This window comes from Erythranthe guttata, chromosome 8 (genome assembly GCF_056151865.1).
Source record: "Erythranthe guttata isolate IM_541 chromosome 8, IM_541, whole genome shotgun sequence".
NCBI lineage: Eukaryota > Viridiplantae > Streptophyta > Magnoliopsida > Lamiales > Phrymaceae > Erythranthe > Erythranthe guttata.
In genome coordinates this window covers 23414866-23434071 of record NC_142540.1, presented here as the reverse complement: position 1 = coordinate 23434071, position 19206 = coordinate 23414866, and the positions used below count along the sequence as shown (strand labels likewise).

The 19206-nt window shown below is 33.6% G+C and overlaps 2 protein-coding genes across 2 annotated transcripts; one reads left to right on the top strand and one right to left on the bottom strand.

Moving 5' to 3' along the window:
* Positions 1-1533: 1533 nt before the first annotated feature.
* LOC105965054 (uncharacterized) lies at positions 1534-7067 on the top strand. The gene is made up of 10 exons (XM_088822444.1): positions 1534-1621; positions 1748-1923; positions 2032-2598; positions 3230-4525; positions 4603-4927; positions 5039-5300; positions 5400-5616; positions 6065-6426; positions 6528-6662; positions 6804-7067. The coding sequence occupies exons 2-10, from the start codon at positions 1786-1788 to the stop codon at positions 6853-6855; spliced, it is 3354 nt and encodes a 1117-aa protein (XP_088678570.1). The 5' UTR covers positions 1534-1621; positions 1748-1785; the 3' UTR covers positions 6856-7067.
* A 3592-nt stretch (positions 7068-10659) lies between these two features.
* LOC105964925 (putative ATP-dependent helicase C29A10.10c) lies at positions 10660-15486 on the bottom strand. The gene is made up of 9 exons (XM_088821368.1): positions 15143-15486; positions 14480-15001; positions 12792-13946; positions 12376-12700; positions 12024-12288; positions 11712-11928; positions 11058-11443; positions 10834-10944; positions 10660-10729 (listed from the first exon to the last, which is right to left on the bottom strand). The coding sequence occupies exons 1-9, from the start codon at positions 15350-15352 to the stop codon at positions 10660-10662; spliced, it is 3261 nt and encodes a 1086-aa protein (XP_088677494.1). The 5' UTR covers positions 15353-15486.
* Positions 15487-19206: the final 3720 nt, after the last annotated feature.

The following is a 19206-nucleotide window of genomic DNA, read 5'->3' as shown; positions in this document are numbered from 1 at the left end:
GTAAAATTACTGTTAATGACGGTACAATTACGGTCAACGTTTAGCGGCGAGCGTAAAAAAACGGATAATTTTTTTATGAAAAAAAATCAATCACTAAAAAAGTCAACGCCGGAATCCGGCAGCAGAAAAAACAGACCATAAATTAAATTAAAAAAAAAAAGAGTCAACGCCGGAAACCGGCGGCAAAAAAGAATTTTTGAAAAAAAAAGTTAAAAAAAAAAATCAAAATTGAATTTTTGTGGTCCAAATTAATTAAATTGCGGTTACAATTAACAATTGAGTGTAAAAGGTTGGAGGTAATTTTGTCATATACATTAATTTTTCCTTTATTTATAATAAATATTAAATGAAGACTTATTGGCAAAAGAGATACAACTCATAAACGTAAAATAATAAAAATGGTTGGTTAGAGAGTTATAAAAAAACTCCTTTATACAATTGTATAAATCAAAGAAGTTATAAACTTGGAAAATCCACTACAAAAATGGGTAATTTACATCGACCCCTCCTGAACCTTGATCTTTTGGCAAACACATCCCAAACGTTTGATCTTTTGTCATATACACTCTTTTCATCATTTTTCGGTTAATGTTCAGTTAGTTTAAAGGGAATAATAGGAAAACAACATTGAAATAAATAAATAAATAAGGAGAAAATAATATTTTTCAGGAAATTTGCACTTTAATTCTTCTCTGGATTGGGTCATGGATGAATTAGGGGCTGCATATTGATGTTTCTCATTTAGTTTGTTTTCAGCCGTTGGTGGTTATCTAAATCTTTGAACTCTTGGTCTCTAGGATTGGAATGGGACTTTCTAAAACTAAAATAGCAATAATTTTATCCAAACGAAGAACGTATTCTAGACAATAAATAATTTATGCAAAAATGATTATACTAGAATTTTTATTTATAATGTCAAATTTTACTTGTTTATGGACCGTATAAATTAGTTGTACAATAATTATATCATTTTCGGTATTTAAGAATATTTAAGAAAATTGAGCAATTAAGGGTAAACCGGCACCAATTCTTGTGAATATTTGCCAAAATACCAAAGTCGGTATGTGTACAGTTAAACCTCTATAAATTAATTATACAGTCAGGACCAAGGAAATTCTATTAATTTAACGAATTATTAAATTGTCGAGTTAATAATTTAACACGTTTCTACCAAGTCGGGACCGGAAGAAACTATTATTTAATCGAGGTTATTAATTTATCGAGGTTCTACTGTATTTTACTCCCAAGACTAACGGACTATATATATGAACATAAACATTGATGGAGGGCGGGTGCACATGCCGAAAGATTATAAATGTTTGGGGTGTGGTTGACAAAAGACCAAAGTTCAGGGAGGGTCGATGCAAATTACCGTTGAGAATGTTTAGTGGGAAAATTAAAGGTGAAAAAATTTGCCGTTTCAACTTTCAACTCCCGATAATATAATAATAATGAAAGTGACTTTCCATATTCCCCCGCCTGTTAGCTTTCCCAAACTTTCTCACTTTTCTACATAATAATAATAATAATAATAATAATAATAATAATAATGCAAAAATATCCACTTTGCATTGCATGTACACCATACTAAGTAAAGATACTATCTTTTGTTTCAACTTTGGTACGGATGCATCATTTTTTTTCAAAAGTTTTTCTTTCTGGATTTCTTCTGTAAAGTCATGTTTTTTTTTTTTTTTTTTTTTTGGGAAATAAATATTAATTTTTGTATATGCTGAATCTTGTTCAGGGGGAAGAAATTAAATTAAAATAAAGTAGCAAGAAAAGATGATGATGATGATGATGAGTTCTACCATGAAGAAAATGAAGAAGGAAGAAGAAGATAAAAAATCTCAAGGGTTTATTGATTTGATTTTCTCTTGGTCCATTTCTCATATTATGAACAAAGATCTTTACACAAATAAGGTTTCTTGAATCTACTAATAATAATATAATTAATTCTTGCATGCATTCTTATAAATATATCTCCAAATGTTTTACTTTTGTTGTTTTTAAACATTTTTATTTTGGCAGGTTAATCGAATTCCAGACAGATTCTCGTCGTCAGACGGTTACTTGAATTCATTCGTCTTCCCGCTTATCGAAGAAACACACGCCGACCTCCGCTCCAATATGACGAGTGTGCACTCCGCGCCTTATTGCGAAATATACGATGTGAAAAAATGTAAAAAGTTTGAGCTTCCGAAGAATTTACTCTACTCGCTTATTTTGAAAAGACCGGAAAATGGCGACAAGAATAATAATACCGGGAAATACGAACCGGAGTCCGGCGATTTAATCGCGTTGACCGACGTGAGGCCGAAGTGCATTGACGATTTGAATAGGCCGCCGAAGAGATCTTATCTAGTTGCTTTGGTTCAAGGCATGAAGGATGAAGGCTCTATTATGATTACAATCCTATCTTCCAAACCTATTGACTTTGAGAAACAAGACAAGGCAAAGGGTAAAAGTGGAAATACACTCTTCGCCGTGTATCTTACGAACTTGACGACGAACAGACGGATATGGAATGCTTTGCATCCTGGCAAAGGAGGTGGAAATTTGAACATCATCAACTCTGTTCTTGATATCAATCCATCTGTAAGTTCGATTTAGGCGGTGTTTGCAAAAGCGCTTTTAAGAATAGATTACGAGTTTTTTTCTGCACATAAGTGGTAATTGCAAAAACTTGTAAAAATACATTACGACCTTTTTTTTTTTCTCTCATAATCTGTTTTTAGGTGTTTCCGAAACTGACTTTCGCTTTTGCTTCTCTTAAAATAAGTTGTTTTAAGTTATAGTTTAAATAACACTCATGTACCTGTTTTTTCTATTTAAATTGATTTTTTATGTTTTTTGCACACTCCCAACTTTTAGAATCAAGCACTTTATAATAACTTAAGTCACAATCACTAACTTATGCTTTTAAATAAGCTTTTGCAAACACCACCGTAATTAGTTTTTAGGTGTTTGTAATTAAAGCTTTTGTTTTTCTTAAAATAAGTTTCTTTAAGCTGTAATTTTAAAAGCACCCGTGTACCTGTTTTTTTTAGTTGATTTTCCAGCTAATTTGCAAACACCTCCAACTTTTATAAATAAGCACTTAATCCCAACTTAACTCACGATCACGAACGTTTGCTTTTAAATAAGATTTTGCAAACACCACCTTATTAACGGAGATTTATTAAAAGTTGTGAAGTTCTTGTTATTCACATTGTATGATTATGTGCAGGTAGAAGAAAGTTGTACTCTTTGCAACTCTACCAAAACCGAGAGCACTAATCTGTTATTGTCGAGAAAAGTTATCAACTCGTTTGAGCTCGATGATTCGCAAAAAGCTGCTGTTACGAATTGCGTTGCGTTGACTGAATGTCATCATGAAAATAGTGTGAAGCTGATATGGGGCCCGCCCGGAACCGGAAAAACGAAAACGGTGGCTTCGTTAGTATTCACACTTTTGAAAATGAAATGCAGGACACTCACTTGTGCTCCGACTAATGTTGCCGTGATTGGTGTCGCGAAACGGTTAATGAATTGTCTTAGTGGTACATTGAAGTACGATACTTACGGGTTAGGCGATATAGTTCTGTTCGGAAACGGTGAGCGAATGAAGATCGTCGAGCACGAAGATTTACAAGACGTGTTTCTTGAAAATCGTGTTTCTGTATTGGCTCATTGTTTTGCTCCGTTAACTGGTTGGAAAGGTTGTCTAGATCAGATGATGTCACTACTTGAAGACCCTCACAGCAAATACCAAAGTTATTTGGAACAACTAAAGGAGAGAAACGAAGACGACAACGATACCGACGACGATGAATCGGAGAAGAATAACGAGGAAAAAATGGATGAGAGCGAAACTCTCAAAGAATCTTCGAAAAGGAGTTTCTTGAAGAAGTTAGTCATTCAAAATAAAAAGGAAAACAAGAAGAAGAAATCGAAAGAAAAGGCGGGTTCACAAGAAAACAGCAAATTGAACTGCGATGGGGGTAAAGTGGATATTCCGTTGACATTCGAGGAGTTCTTTAGAAAGAGATTCTTTATTCTGGCAGAGAAGCTGGTCTTTTGTACGACAGGGCTGTACACACATCTGCCGACTAAGTTTCTACCTTTGGAAGTCGTAAACGACATGATTCGAGTTCTTGATATGCTACAATTACTTCAAGATTTTCTGCGTAGAGTTGACGTCACCAAACAAGGGTGCTTAAATCGAGCTTTGATCGGAAACGAAGAAACGTTAGAGTGCCTGGAAGCATTGAAACTCCTCGGTCGAACTTTCCAACTCCCAAATTTTATCGAAGAATATGGAATTAGGAACTTCTGTCTGATAAACGCGTGCTTAATCTTTTGCACTGTTTCGAGCTCCGCAAAATTATACACGGAAGGAATGGCACAGTTGGAAATGGTGATAATAGACGAAGCTGCACAGCTTAAGGAATGCGAGTCGTCGATTCCGTTGCAACTACCTGGTCTTCGCCATGCTGTACTTGTCGGCGACGAGAAACAGCTCCCTGCTATGGTTATAAGCAAGGTTTTAATTCAAATTTTAATTTTTTATTTAATTATTGATAATCGACAAGTTTTAATATATTTGTTCGGGATTAACAGATTTGTGAAAAAGCTGGATTCGGGAGGAGTTTATTCGAGAGGCTTGTGATGTTAGGACACAACAAACACCTTCTCAATATTCAGTATCGAATGCATCCTTCCATTAGTTTGTTTCCGAATAACGAGTTTTACGGAAACCGAATTAGTGATGGCAGAAATGTCAGACTAAGATCCTACGAAAAAAGATTCCTCGAAGAAAAAATGTACGGCTCGTTTTCTTTCATAAATATAACCGATGGGAAAGAGGAGTTCGATAACAGGCATAGTCGGAGAAACATTGTGGAGGTCTCTTTTGTTTCTGAGATCGTCTCGAAACTCTACAAAGGTATTCTTATCATTAAATATTTTGATTTGAGCTTTTTTTTTTGTCTTTGTATTTGATCACTAATATTTTTTTATGTTTTTTGGTTCGTTGTATAATTACATTGTTTTTTAGAATGTATGAAGTCGAAGAAAAGGGTGCGTGTAGGTTGTATATCGCCGTACAAAGCTCAAGTCTTTGCAATTCAAGAATCACTTGGCAAGAATTATAGCACCGACGCAAAAGACTTGTTTTCGGTAAACGTGCGTTCTGTCGACGGTTTTCAAGGTGGTGAAGAGGATGTGATTATTATTTCCACCGTTCGTTGCAATGGGAATGGATCTGTTGGTTTTCTCGATAATCGCCAAAGAGCCAATGTAGCTTTAACTAGAGCAAGGTTACTTTAATTTTCGACATTAATATAATATTTTGTTACGAATTACATTATTTATACGAGGATGATTATTTTTTGTGGCGCTGCTATAATATATAACAGGTACTGTCTTTGGATATTGGGAAACGGATCGACTTTGTTAAACAGCGGTTCGGTTTGGCAAAAGTTAGTAATGGAAGCGAAAAATCGAGGCTGCTTTTACAATGCAGACGAGGATAAGAACTTATCACTCACAGTGAGCAACTCGCTGATTCAGCGTCGACAAATGAATTACATGTTCAGTACGGACTCTACACTGTTCAAGTTGGCTATCTGGAAGGTATATATGTTGTTCCTCTCATTTAATCGGCTCAATTTATGCAAAAAAACCGTTGCTTCAGATAAATTTTTTGTACTATGTTGTCAATATATACATATACAGTTAAACCTCTATAAATTAATACAACCGGGACCAACAAAAATCTATTAATTTAGCGAAATATTAAATTATCGAAATAATAATTTAATACTTTTTCAACGAGTCGGGGCCGAAAAAAACTATTATTTAATCGAGGTTATTAATTTATCGAGTATTGATTTATCGAGGTTTAACTATAAATTCATACAACCTGCACCAACAAAATTCAATTAATTTAGTGAAATATTAAATTATCGAAATAATAATTTAATACGTTTTCAACGAGTCGGGACCAAAAAAAAAACTATCATTTAAGCGAGGTTATTAATTTATCGAGTATTGATTTATCGAGGTTCAATTGTATATATAGGTTTTCTTCAGTGCGAAATTCCACAAGTCTATTACGAGACTTAAAGACATGGAAATTCACAATGAAGTAGCTTCTGTACTGGTGAAGCTTTCAAACGGGTGGCGCCAGCAGGAGAAGAAAGACGAAATTGCCCCTAGTTCCACTTCTCGGCTACTCGAATTGTATGATGTGAAGGGGACGATAATACTTGCATGGACTATTGAAACAACGAGGCAAAACAATTCGGTAGAAACACAAGTTATCAAAGTATTGGATATCTTGCCTCAGTCAGAAATCGAACATCTGTCGAAGAAATTCGATGCTGTGGTGGGGAACTACACTATGAATCAAACGAGCCGTTTTCTGTGCAAGCAAAATGAAAAGTAAGTTTTCTTTGTCAGAAATATATCAATAGCCTTGTTATTAATTTGATATTCGTAGTTTTTGGCTAATTTGTAAAATGTTGGTTAATTCCACGATGCAGGGGATTGATGGTACCGGTGACGTGGCCGATTGAACGTGCAAATGAAAGAACGAATTACGGTAGTAATGAGCTGGCAAATCAGCTAGCATCGATCAGTTTGAGCGATAACGAGCCTAGTTTGTGGCACAAAACAAGGTATATATACTTTTACAATATGATTTCTTCGAATATTGATGAATTCATAATGACAATGATCAGAAGAATCATTAGTGTGAGGACATATATTTGATTTGCCGATTGTATTTAATTTAATTTTGATCATTCTATTTTCAACAGAAAAAACGGTGGGATGAGAAGAATCAATCGGAACCGAAGCCGTAACAATTAGATATATCGACACCTCTGGAGTTGATGAAGAAAGTAGCATAACTATTGTAACACATCTAATCGACATTGCATGTCTTCACATTTATGGGATAATTTCAAAACTATGAAATAATTGACTTCGAAAATTTACTCTTTCTAGACGTTGTTTGGTTGATTAGCTAAGATAAAATTATATAATCTAATGAAATCCAATTGGATTATTGGGTCTTGAAAGGGTTGAGCCTTAATTTGCCTTTTGAGTTCCTATGGCTAACAAAAAATGTCTAAAAGTCAAAGTAAGTCATGATAACATAATAGTTGCGGGTTGACTCAACATGTTATAAGGATACGAAATATCAAAGAAAGTCCAATTATTTTTTATTTTCTTAATATTTACCGAAAAAAGAAAAAAAATTGAAACAAAAGTTGAGAGCTAAAATTTTCAGTCATTTGAATTTGAATGCTCAAAGCCAAGTTTTAACTCGACGCTTGATTATAACTCTAATTAGGGCGAACTTAACGAAGTAAGCAAAACGCGTATCCGTATTTTATTTTGGACACTGATGGGGGTCAGTTCAGTACCGTTGGGCTGAATCCCCCCATATTCAAGATCAGTGGGCCCAAGTGCCCCATAAGCCACAAGAACCGATGCGTAGGAGCTCGCTTAATAGATCGCGAGAACCAAAGTGGGCTAGAAACTTACTAAATGGGTCAGAAGTTCTCAAAGAAACTTGAGCTCGCTACACGATGAGAATGAGAGAGGCGTGGTAGATGACGAGCTAGCCTAAGAACCGTTGAAGGACGTGATCCGGGGATTTTCTCCATAAATTGATTAGGGTAATAATAATGTAAGTAGAATCGCATATTTGACCAATCAAGAGATTATAAAATAGGAAATGTATGTTTAGACCTATATGAATAAATTTAAGAGGCGTGTTGTGCTATATCCACTCTCAAAATATCTTATTTCACCACCAAATTAAATGTATTTCTCATTTTGCGTATTTCTTCGTTCACCTATATTTTTTACAAATGTATAAACTGTCAACCACTAAACTAATTAAAATATTTATAAAAAAAAACCCACCATTTTCATTGGAAAATTCACCCTCACCACCTTAAGTGAATAATACTTTCGTCAGAGAAAAACATTTCCGAATGTCAAAAAAAAGCAGCAATTCACGTTTTTTGATAAATAAATTAAGAGTGCTTGTGTGGAAGGTCCTGAACTTACTCCAAAAATGGCCATTTTGGCTAAATATAATTTTGTTTCCTTCAAAAAAATACATAAATCGTAGGTCATCTGATATGGAAGTATTTCATTACAAAAATTAAAAATAATAATAAAAAAAATTAAAAAAATAAATAAAACAGAAATAACTTAGAACACATGAGGATTAAGTGAATACAAGAAGGGTGGTGGATTATAATTTTGAGGGGTATTTACGACATTTGATAATCTTTGGTGATGAATTGAGATATTTTCGAAGTGGAAATAGCACGCACCACTCTAAAAGTAAACAACCGAATTAGGGTTACTTTTTTTTAACAATCTTTAATACTCTCTTACCAAATTCTCTCTTATTATTATCTTCCCTTCATTGTTTCAACGCTGCCATCCGTAAGTCTGACGTCTGGTTATCTTCAAATCACCCCATATCTTCAAATTTAAATCTTCACACCAACATATCGTTTGTTAAAGATTTTTCTGTGCAACTCCAGAACCTCTTGCACTTGGACCAACAATCTGTGGAATCAACTCTTTGTATAAAAGTAAGTTTACCCAGTGCACCTATATGGTTGGTTGCAGGTTCCTTCATTACCAAAAAAAAAAAAACCCTTTGTATACCTCAGTTCTGAATTTTCTCTTCTTATTGAATTTAACGGGTGTCATATCAGGGGACATAAATTTTGGCCATCTTGATTTTCTCATTGCAGTGAATATGCGGTGTTTCAAATGATGCCAACAACTAATTTTACATATATATATAATTCTTACCATTTATTTTTAACATGCTTATTATTTTTGTGTACTATTCAACACTGACATGTTTCAGTTCCGTTTTATATTTTATTAAAATTCACTTACTTTGTCGTTGTTCAAAGGGTTTAATTTGATTAAGTAATTAAATTCTACGAAGATGGTTGGTGCCTTGTTGTTCCCTTGTGATGTGGGTGGTATTTTTTTTCTTATTTGCTAAGTTTATACACATGCAAACATTGATATAATTATTTGTATATTGTGAGATTCGGCTGTGATTGGAGTTAGTGGAGCTATTCCCCAATAACTTATGCTCGGATTGCGCTTTTCTTTATATATTTTTTCTCTCTCTCTCTCCAAGTTTTCTTATAATCTAATTTTCTATTAAATCGGATTTTTTTTTTCCTGTATAGTAGATAGTTGGAAAATTTGATTACAACTTCCAACAGAAGTTTGTTGTTCCCCTTTCCTATTGGTGTTTAAGAATTGAGTGTTAAATTTTCGCCGTTTTCTGTATTATGTGTTCAATTTCTTTTATTATATGTATGGACATAATTTTTTTCCTCATTTCTAATTTTATAGTTTACTACCGTATGCATGCACATAATTTACTATAATTACTAATAATATAATATAATATATATATATATATATATATATATATATATATATATATATATATATATATATATATATATATATATATATATATATATATATATTTCAATCCGGTGCATTGTATGGGTGAATTGCAGTGTTCTAAAAATCGGCCGAGGCGGCCGATTAATCGGTCTTCGAGGCGGAGGCGGTCCAAAACCTTTATGATTTTAGTGTAAAGGTTTGAAAAATCGGTTTTTTTGCCTGTGAGGCGGTTTTAGACGGTCTGAGGCGGTCAAACCTTTAAGGCGGGTCAAACTCGGTGGCAAAAATCGGTCAAAAATCGGTTAAATATCGGTTTTTTTTTTCTTTTTATAATTCAAAATAAAAGTTGGATTTTAATAAAAGAAAATATGAGTTTATGCCTTATTTTGTTTATGTTAATTGTTATTGTTAAAGAACTAATGATGCATGCCAGAAATGTTCAAGAATAAATGTAAATTCAAAAAAATATTTTTTTATTTATATTTTATAAGGATATTTATGTATTATGATCTTATGATTATTAAACTTTTATTATGTTTAAATATCTTTTTATATATGTTTGTAGTATTTATAAATAATATATAGAAATATATTATATTAAATTTTAAAAACCGATTTATTTCCGATTTATCGCCGATTAATCACCGCCGCACCGATTAATCGTGAGTCGGTGCCTGACCGACTCGGACCCGATTACCGCTTTTTACAACCTTGGTGAATTGTATGGGTGAAGTTACCAGTTAAACTTAAAAAGTACGAAACCAAATAATGCTTAAAACTTCTTGAGCAAATTAACCTCACGAGTATTGTTCCTTGTGTTGTTTTACTTGTTATGCAGTTCATTGCCATGTCAAAAACGAATGCCATCCCAAAAATATTTTATTTCCTATATATATATATATATATATATATATATATATATATATATATATATATATATATATATATATATATATATAAAGTAGCACTGCATATTAAAATATTCAACGTAAAACGTCAGTACATGCATGCAATAGGTCATTATATTAGTCCATCAAAACTACGTAGAGCGTACAAAAAAACAAGATATATATCTGGTTCAAACTTCACCCTACACACTTCGCTAGCACCTAGCTCCATCTGTTTGTTGCTACATCGGTTCCTTTGTTTCTTCTACAGTTCTACCCCACGATATTTTCTGTCATCGGGAATCGAAAATCAAAATTAGTAAAACGGAGGAATCAAATCATTGTCGTAATTAATCAGAATTAACAATAATGATTCTTCGTTTCTTCTGCTAATCACAATTATCTCGATCAATATATATTAATTCATCGATTAATTTGAAGAAAACACGCACTCGGTAATCAATAATCAAAATAGTGTGCATACATATACCTTGTTGCGGAAGCTGTAGGGCCAAGATTACGTCTTAAGCTTCTTGATGCCAGCTCATCACTTTGACCCTTGCCGTGGTCAACTGGCCATGTCATCGGAACCACCAAACCCCTGTTCATTATATCATCAAATTAGCAAATTAAACATGCACTCCATTACTTAGTAATTAGTAATTTCGAAAACAAAGGCAATTGATATTGTGAGATAGAAAGCTAATTAATTACTCTTGAATTTGCTTGCATCGACAACGACTCATTTGATTTCTAGTGTAGCTATCCACCACACGATCAAATCTCCTTGCCAGTTCAGATATCTTCGACCGAGGCAAGATATCCAAAACTTTGATAACTTGCATTTCCGTCGAATTTTCGATTATAATTTCGGTAGTCCAAACGAGTATTATTGGCCGCTTTACATCATACAATTCCAATAACGGAGAATAGCCTCCTCCTCCTTCAATATTCATGTTGGAATTAGGGGCGTTTTTGTCTTTATTCTGCTGAGGACGCCACCCGCTCGAAAGCTTCACAAGTATAGAAACCACCTTTCTCTGCATTTCCACGTCATGTATTCTGGTAATAGACTCGTGGAATTGGGGACTGAAGCAAACCTATACAGAACAAATTAGTACAAGATCACGTAATTTGACATTATTGATTTTCAATAACCATCCAAACAAGTGATCACTACAAGAAATAATCATTTTAGCGACAACACCGATATTATCAAAACGCAAATCATTTTTGTCATTATGTTGTTCGCTACAGGTGTGTCTCAAAATATATATAGTGACAACAAATTGGAAGTATTAGTGACAAAACATATATTGTCACTAATGCTACGTTGATTAGTCACTAAGCAATCGTAAAATATAATACCTTCCAGTTAGACACTTTGAACAGTATAGAATCCGTACTAAACAAGGAATTGAACTGCCGAAGTCGAATTAGAGTGTTGGTCACAGCGAGTGACAAGTTTTTATCCTCGTACACATTATAAAAACAGCCCCGTTTTTTAGCATCAGTGACTAACTTTTGCCAAACCGAGCGGCTGTTCAACAAAGTTTTGCCGTCACCCAATATCCAAAGACAGTACCTGTAACATTAAATTATTAATGTATTTCACCGTGTTTGATCATGGTACTAGAAAAATTCTATATTAATTATTAATAATGTACGAATTGATGCTACCTTGCTCTAGTCAAAGCTACGTTGGCCCTTTGACGATTATCGAGAAAACAGAGGGATCCACTCCCATTGCAACGAACGGTAGAAATAATAATCACATCTTCTTCACCACCTTGGAAACCATCGACAGACCGCACGTTTACCGAAAATAAATCATTTGCATCGGTGCTGTAATTAGAATTTCCAAGTGATTCTTGAATTGCGAATACTTGTGCTTTGTATGGCGATATGCAACCAACACGGACCCTTTTCTTCGACTTCATACATTCTACAAAACGATTAATATAATTAATTAAAAATAAAAAATAAAATAAAAATAGAGTACTAATGATTAAGAATTAATAAGAATATATACCTTTATAGAGCTTGGACACTATCTCCGTAACCACAGAGACCTCCACCATATTCCTCCGACTATGCCGGTTATCGAACTCCTCTTCCCCATTTGTTATATTTATGAAAGAAAACGGGCTGTATATTTTTTCGTCGAGGAATCCTTTTTCGTAGGCTCTTTCTATAACATTTGGGCCATCGGTAATTTGTTTTCCGTAAAACTCGTTATTCGGAAACAAACTAATGGAAGGATGCATTCGGTACTGAATATTGAGAAGGTGTTTGCTGTGTCCTAACTTCACAAGCCTCTCGAATAAACTCCTCCCGAATCCAGCTTTCTCACATATCTACGTCAATACCGAACAAAAATTAATATATTCAATAAAACTTCTCAAGTATTGATAATTAAATAATAATTTAAAATTCGATTACTAAAACCTTGCTTGTAACCATAGCAGGGAGTTGTTTCTCATCGCCGACAAGTACAGCATGGCGAAGACCAGGTATCTGTAATGGAAGAGTCGACTCGCATTCCTTAAGCTGTGCTGCTTCGTCTATTATCACCATTTCTAACGGTACCGTCATTTCCCGTGCGTGCAACTTACCTGAGCTTGAAGCAGTGCAAAAAATCAAGCATGCATTCGACAAGCAAAAGTTCCTGATTCCACGAGATTCCTTAAAATTCGGCTCCGAGAAAGTTTCACGGATGCTTTTCAATTCTTCCAGGCACTGCAATTTGATGCTACGTATCATTAAACTATCGAAACTCTCTTCCTTTCGGTTAATCAAACCTCTCTCTTCTCCCTTATCAATCAATGCTCGCTGTAACCACTCTTTACTGACACTGTGCAGTAAAGTTTCGAGTGATTGTAGCTTATCGAGAACTCTAACCATTTCCTTCACTACTTCCAAAGGAAGAAACCGAGTAGGCAAATGAGTGTACAACCCTGTTATACAAAAGGCCAACTGCTTCCCGAGTACGAATAACTTCTCCCTAAAGAAGTCCTCGAATGCCAACGGAAAGTCGTGTTCGTTCATCTCGTATGGATTTCCCAAGTAATGATTGTACTCGCGTTTAGGGTTTTCAAGTAGGCTCGTCATCTCGCATGCACTACCTTTCCAGCCAGAGTGTGGGGCGAAACATTGAGCTAATACCGAAATACGATTTTCAAGGAATACATCGTGCAAATCTTTGTGCCCGACAATCTCCATTCTCTTCATGTTTCCGAACAAAACTATATCGCCCAGCCCGTAAGTTATATTATTCTCCAATTTGCCACTAGTTAAACAACTCATCAACCGCTTTGCCACTCCTGTTACAGCGACGTTAGTCGGAGCACAAATCAGTGTCCTGCACTTCATTTGCAAAAGCGTGTACACTAACGAAGCCACCGTTTTCGTTTTTCCGGTTCCAGGTGGGCCCCATACCAGCTTCACCCTACTTCCATGGACACATTCTTTTAACGCAACGCAATTCAAAACGGCCGTTTCTTGGGATCGATTAAGCCCGAGGGTCTCAATTACTTTTCTTGCCTTTGAACGATTAACCCTCTCGTTCTCCGTAGACGAGCAAAGACTACACTCCTCTTCAACCTTCACACCATACAATAAAAGGGACAATAATTAAGATATTCACAGTTCAAATGTAGCATACACACACACACACACACACACAAAAAAAACCGAATCTCTAGTGATATATACTCCCTCCGTTCCTAAATAAGTGTCTCTTTTCACTTTTCACAAAGATTAAGAATTTCAATAAATGTAGCTTGATTTTAGTAAAATCACATAAAAATGACTAAAACAACCTTTAGCATTTAATAGTTTATAAGTGAAAATTAATGGATAGAGATGCATTAATAATGTTAAAACAGGAAAAATACAGATTTAATGCAGTATTGGAAATCTATTGCGACAGATAATTTGGAACAAAAATATTTTTAAGAAAAGACAGTTATTGAGGGAGTATATATATATATATATATAACTCTTATAACTCTCTTCTTAAAAATATTTTTAAGAAGAGACAGTTATTGAGGGAGTATATATATATATATATATATATATATATATATATATATATATATATATATATATATATATATAACTCTTATAACTCTTACAGCTAATGGATCGATTTTAAGAACGGAATTAATGATGTCCGTATTTCCTTGTCCACCGTGATGCAATGCATTCCATATCTGCCTGTTTGTTGTCAAGTTTGTAAGGAACACAGCAAAGAGTGTGTCTCTTTCTCGGTCGAATGCAATAGTTTTCGACGACAGAATCGGAATCATATTCGATACTTTTTCCTTTGTCCCTTCGACTAAACCAAGAACATAAGATATTCTAGGCCTGTTCAAATCATCAATGCAATTCGGTCTCACATCCGTTATCGCAATTAAATCGCCATGCCCCGGTTCGTAATTATTCCTTCGATTATTATTCAACGCTATCGAATATGATAAGTTGTCTGAAAGTGCTGGTATCCCCCTTGTCTGGACACCGCATATTTCGCTTACAGGTGCAGAGTACACACTCAGCATATTGGAGCGTAAGTCGGCGTGCGTTTCTTCGAGAAGAGGGTTGACGAATGACTCCAAATAATTAACTGACGATGAGAATGTGTCTGGAATTGGAGTCACCTGCCAATAATATATATATATATATATATATATATATATATATATATATATATATACACATAGACCATAGTCAAATAATTTGGAAAAATTAAGGATGTAAGAATTAATATTAATTATTAATATAGATATTGAAGAAACCACCTTATCCTTGTAAAGATCTGTGTTCAATATATCAGCAATTGACCAAGAGAAAACATAGTCAATAAAGCCTGGAATTTTATCCTCTGTCTTCATCTTCTTCAGTAGCATACAGCCCTCTTCTTCATCTTCTTCCGACAGCTCAGATGAAGAACCAAGTTCATATTCAACATCCAACCCTAGATTTTCTTGAAGGCTGCTTTTCTTTGTCATTTTTATTTATCTTTACTTCTGTGGATATTTTTTGATTAATTACTTAGTAGCAAATGGGAAAACCATACTAGTAATCTTGTATAACTATGATAATTTAAGAAGAGAAAAGAAAAGGAGGTTGGGAAATGTAACCTGCAGAATATGGAAAGGCAAAAGTACTTAATTAGGGTTTGTTTACGTTGAGAGTGTGTCTTGGTTAACTACATGCAATGAGTGGGGTTTTTAGGACACAGTCTATGGATGGGAAAATGTAGCTAGGACAATAATATATATATCAGACCTCATCTCCTAAAACGCTTTGGAATTGTCAATGTCATCATTCATTTACCCCTTCTATACTTAAATCTATAATTTTACTAACATTAGTATTCGTGCATGCATGCTAGGGATTACACATGACCACGGTTCGGTTCGGTTCGGTTCCGTTTCGATTCCAAACCGCCGGTTTCGGGTTCGATTTTGGAGGAATCGGAACCGCACCGAATATTTCCGCTTCTTTACGATTCGGTTACGGTTCGGTTTTCGATTCTAACTAGTAGAATCGGCCAATTCTTAGTAGTAACTTTAAAATAATTAATTTGTTTTTAAAAAACAGTGCAAATAATACTTAAAAAACTTATTTATTTTTCTAAAAACATATTTAAAGTTTGGAAAAATGAGTTTTTTAGTCCTGTAAATTTGCTAGTTGAGAGTTCTAGTCCACCATGTTTTAAATTCAGAATTTTAGTCCTGTAAGTTACAAAAGTTGAGAATTTTGGTCCTATGACCTGCTATAACATGTAATGTGATGGTTGGTTGAATGAGTTGACATTTAAAATATAAAAATAAATTAGGTGATGTGGCTAATGAGTTGGATGTTTTTTGAGAAAAAAATGATCCTCAATGTCAAATTCACCCAAATAATGACGAAATTTTAACATATTAATTATTAATTATATATTTAATTTTTTTGTTATATATGCAATAAAGAACCACAATAAACCCATTGAATAAAATCTACAACTATATTTTTATGAAGGAAATAAGACTAACTAATGTTTAATTAATATTTTTTAGTTTTTATTTGATAAAAATAGTAATTAAATTTATATTTATCTAAATATTTCATTTTTTCACAAATCCGTACTTAGTGATTACAATGAAATTGAACCAACAGTCAAATTCAACATATAATTGAAAAAAAAAACATATTTTATTAAACTTTGTTGTTAAGTTAAATAACATGCACAATCATAATTAGTATAAGAAATCAAATACACATTTACGAATTAACCAAAATATTATAAAATATATTCAAAACTCTATTAAATTAAATGTACCAAAAAAGTATTATAGAGCCTCCAAACATAAAATACATTATCAAACCAAGAGTAACAAATATCCATAACGAGTAATAAAATATAGTTAATTACTATTTTTATCAATTGAGAACTATGAAATATTAATTAAAAAATAGTTACTACGAAAATGCTTATTTCATTCATCAAATAAAAAAAAAAATTGATGGTATATTTTATTTCCCTTCAAAATTGTCCAACTCATTAGCCACATCACCTAATTTATTTTTAATCTATTTACTTTTATATTTTAAATGCCAACTCATTCAACCAACCATCACATTATCTCTTATAGCAGGTCATAGGACCAAAATTCTCAAATTTTATAACTTACAGGACTAAAATTATGATTTTGAAACATGGTGAACTAAAACTCTCAACTAGTAAATTTACATGACTAAAAACTCATTTTGTCTTAAAGTTTGGGATCACTAAAACAAAAGCAAGTGGTGGAAGTGTTGACCGATTCAAACCGATGAAATTGGTCGATTTAGCACTCGGCTAACTCCCATCCTATTTAGTCTTATCCTATTCTTAGTAAACCCCGCCCCTATATGCCCTGGGTAGACATGTGAAGGCAACCAACCGAACCGGTCTTGGTCTGTGTTTGGGCGTGCTAGCAAGGCTAAGGCTTGAAAAACAGTACATCAAGATCAGTCAAGTGATCACTTATTCGATTGTTGATTCTATTCCCTAGCCTGGTCGAATAAATACCATAATCATAACTTTTCTTTAGTTCAATACCAAAAAAATAAAAATTAAATAATAAATAGTAAATTACTTTAATACCCTTAATGAAAATCAAAACAAAAAAAATATTACAAATATTATTTTTCTTTCTTAAATACCAAATAATCAAAACCCCTCAAAACACATTTCCCTTCTCACTCACAAACCCCTCACCTCCTCCACCTCATTCTTCTCCCTCCCCCAAAAACCCTCCTAAAAAACCTCAAAACTAAAGAAATCAAAACTTTACACAACTTGCAAAATGACGTCAAATGACAATAGAATGGTAGTTTACGAGCAAGGAGTACCCATTAAGGTATGTATCCATGTATTTTTTGAGCTAAAACGTCGATTTTGATTTTTTTTTTATTATTTAAATCCGCCATTAAATTTCGACACATACATGTCGAAATTGTGCTTGTTTTTCGGCATGTATGTGTCGAAACACATAATAATTGATATTATATGTTTTCGACGAGTAACTGTCGAATTTATCCTATTTTTCGACACTATTTTTGAAAACATATAATATCAATTATTATGTGTTTCGACACATACATGCCGAAAAACAAACACAATTTCGACATGTATGTGTCGAAATTTAATGGCGGATTTAAATAATAAAAAAAAATCAAAATCGACGTTTTAGCTCAAAAAATAGTGGACAAATTCGACAGTTACTCGTCGAAAACATATAATATCAATTATTATATAAAGTCATATTTCGACACTTAAGTGTCGAATTTGTCCACTATTTTCGACACTTAAGTGTCGAATTTTTCCATTATTTTCGACACTTAAGTGTCGATTGTTGTACTAATTTTCGACAACATAATATCGAAAATTAGTTCAAAATTCGACACTTAAGTGTCGATTTTTTTCTGTTACAAATTTAGTTGTCTAATCTTCTCTCCACTTTTGTGTAGATCGATTGCACCCATTTATACCACGTCAGAAAAATTCCCAAAGATATGAGAAAATAAAGATAAAGAAAATAGAGAACGTGACAGCAAGGCAAGTGACATTTCAGAAAAAATAATTATTTTCTGAAAAATAAATAAATTTGTTTAAATCAGGGGTCAATATGTAATATTAAGGAAGTTAGAGCATAATGGGTGGAATTGGTAAGAATTATATTATGGAGGGTATTTTAGACTAAAGATATGAGGATGAGTTTAATTGAGAAACTGTTTTTTTTGCGGACTAAAATGCATTTTAAGTCCCATGTGATGGGCCTTTTTGCCATTCGCCCTAAAATTAATTGGATAGATTTTTACACATATAATCTCTTATAGGAGGAGCAAATTACCCCTATAAAGAATTATTACTAATACTCAAGGATGAACGATATGACTATGAAAATTTGAGAGAATTCAGGAGAGACTGTAATAAATGCATGCATGGAGTGAAGCAAGTTGAGCCAACGTAGGATTAATAGGTCTGCTGATTTCGAGACCCGATGATATGTATATATACTATGTACGTCTTTCCACATTCCGCGCGCCTGTTAGCTTTCCCATCAAATTAAACTCTGAAATAAATTAAGGGTTCCTTTTGTTCTTGCATGTGCACTCACGCGCGCGCTGTAGTACTGAGTCAAGCTTTTTCTTCCTTTCTTACAGCACAACTCGATCACCGTCATACTAATTTCTCTATCGTTTTGTTCTTGCATCATGCATCTTTTCAAAAGCTTTCTTAGTGGCTTTCTTTGGAGCAGGTTATTTTTTTTTTTCCTTTTTCTTTTTTTTAATTCTTTTCATATATATATATATATATATATATATATAT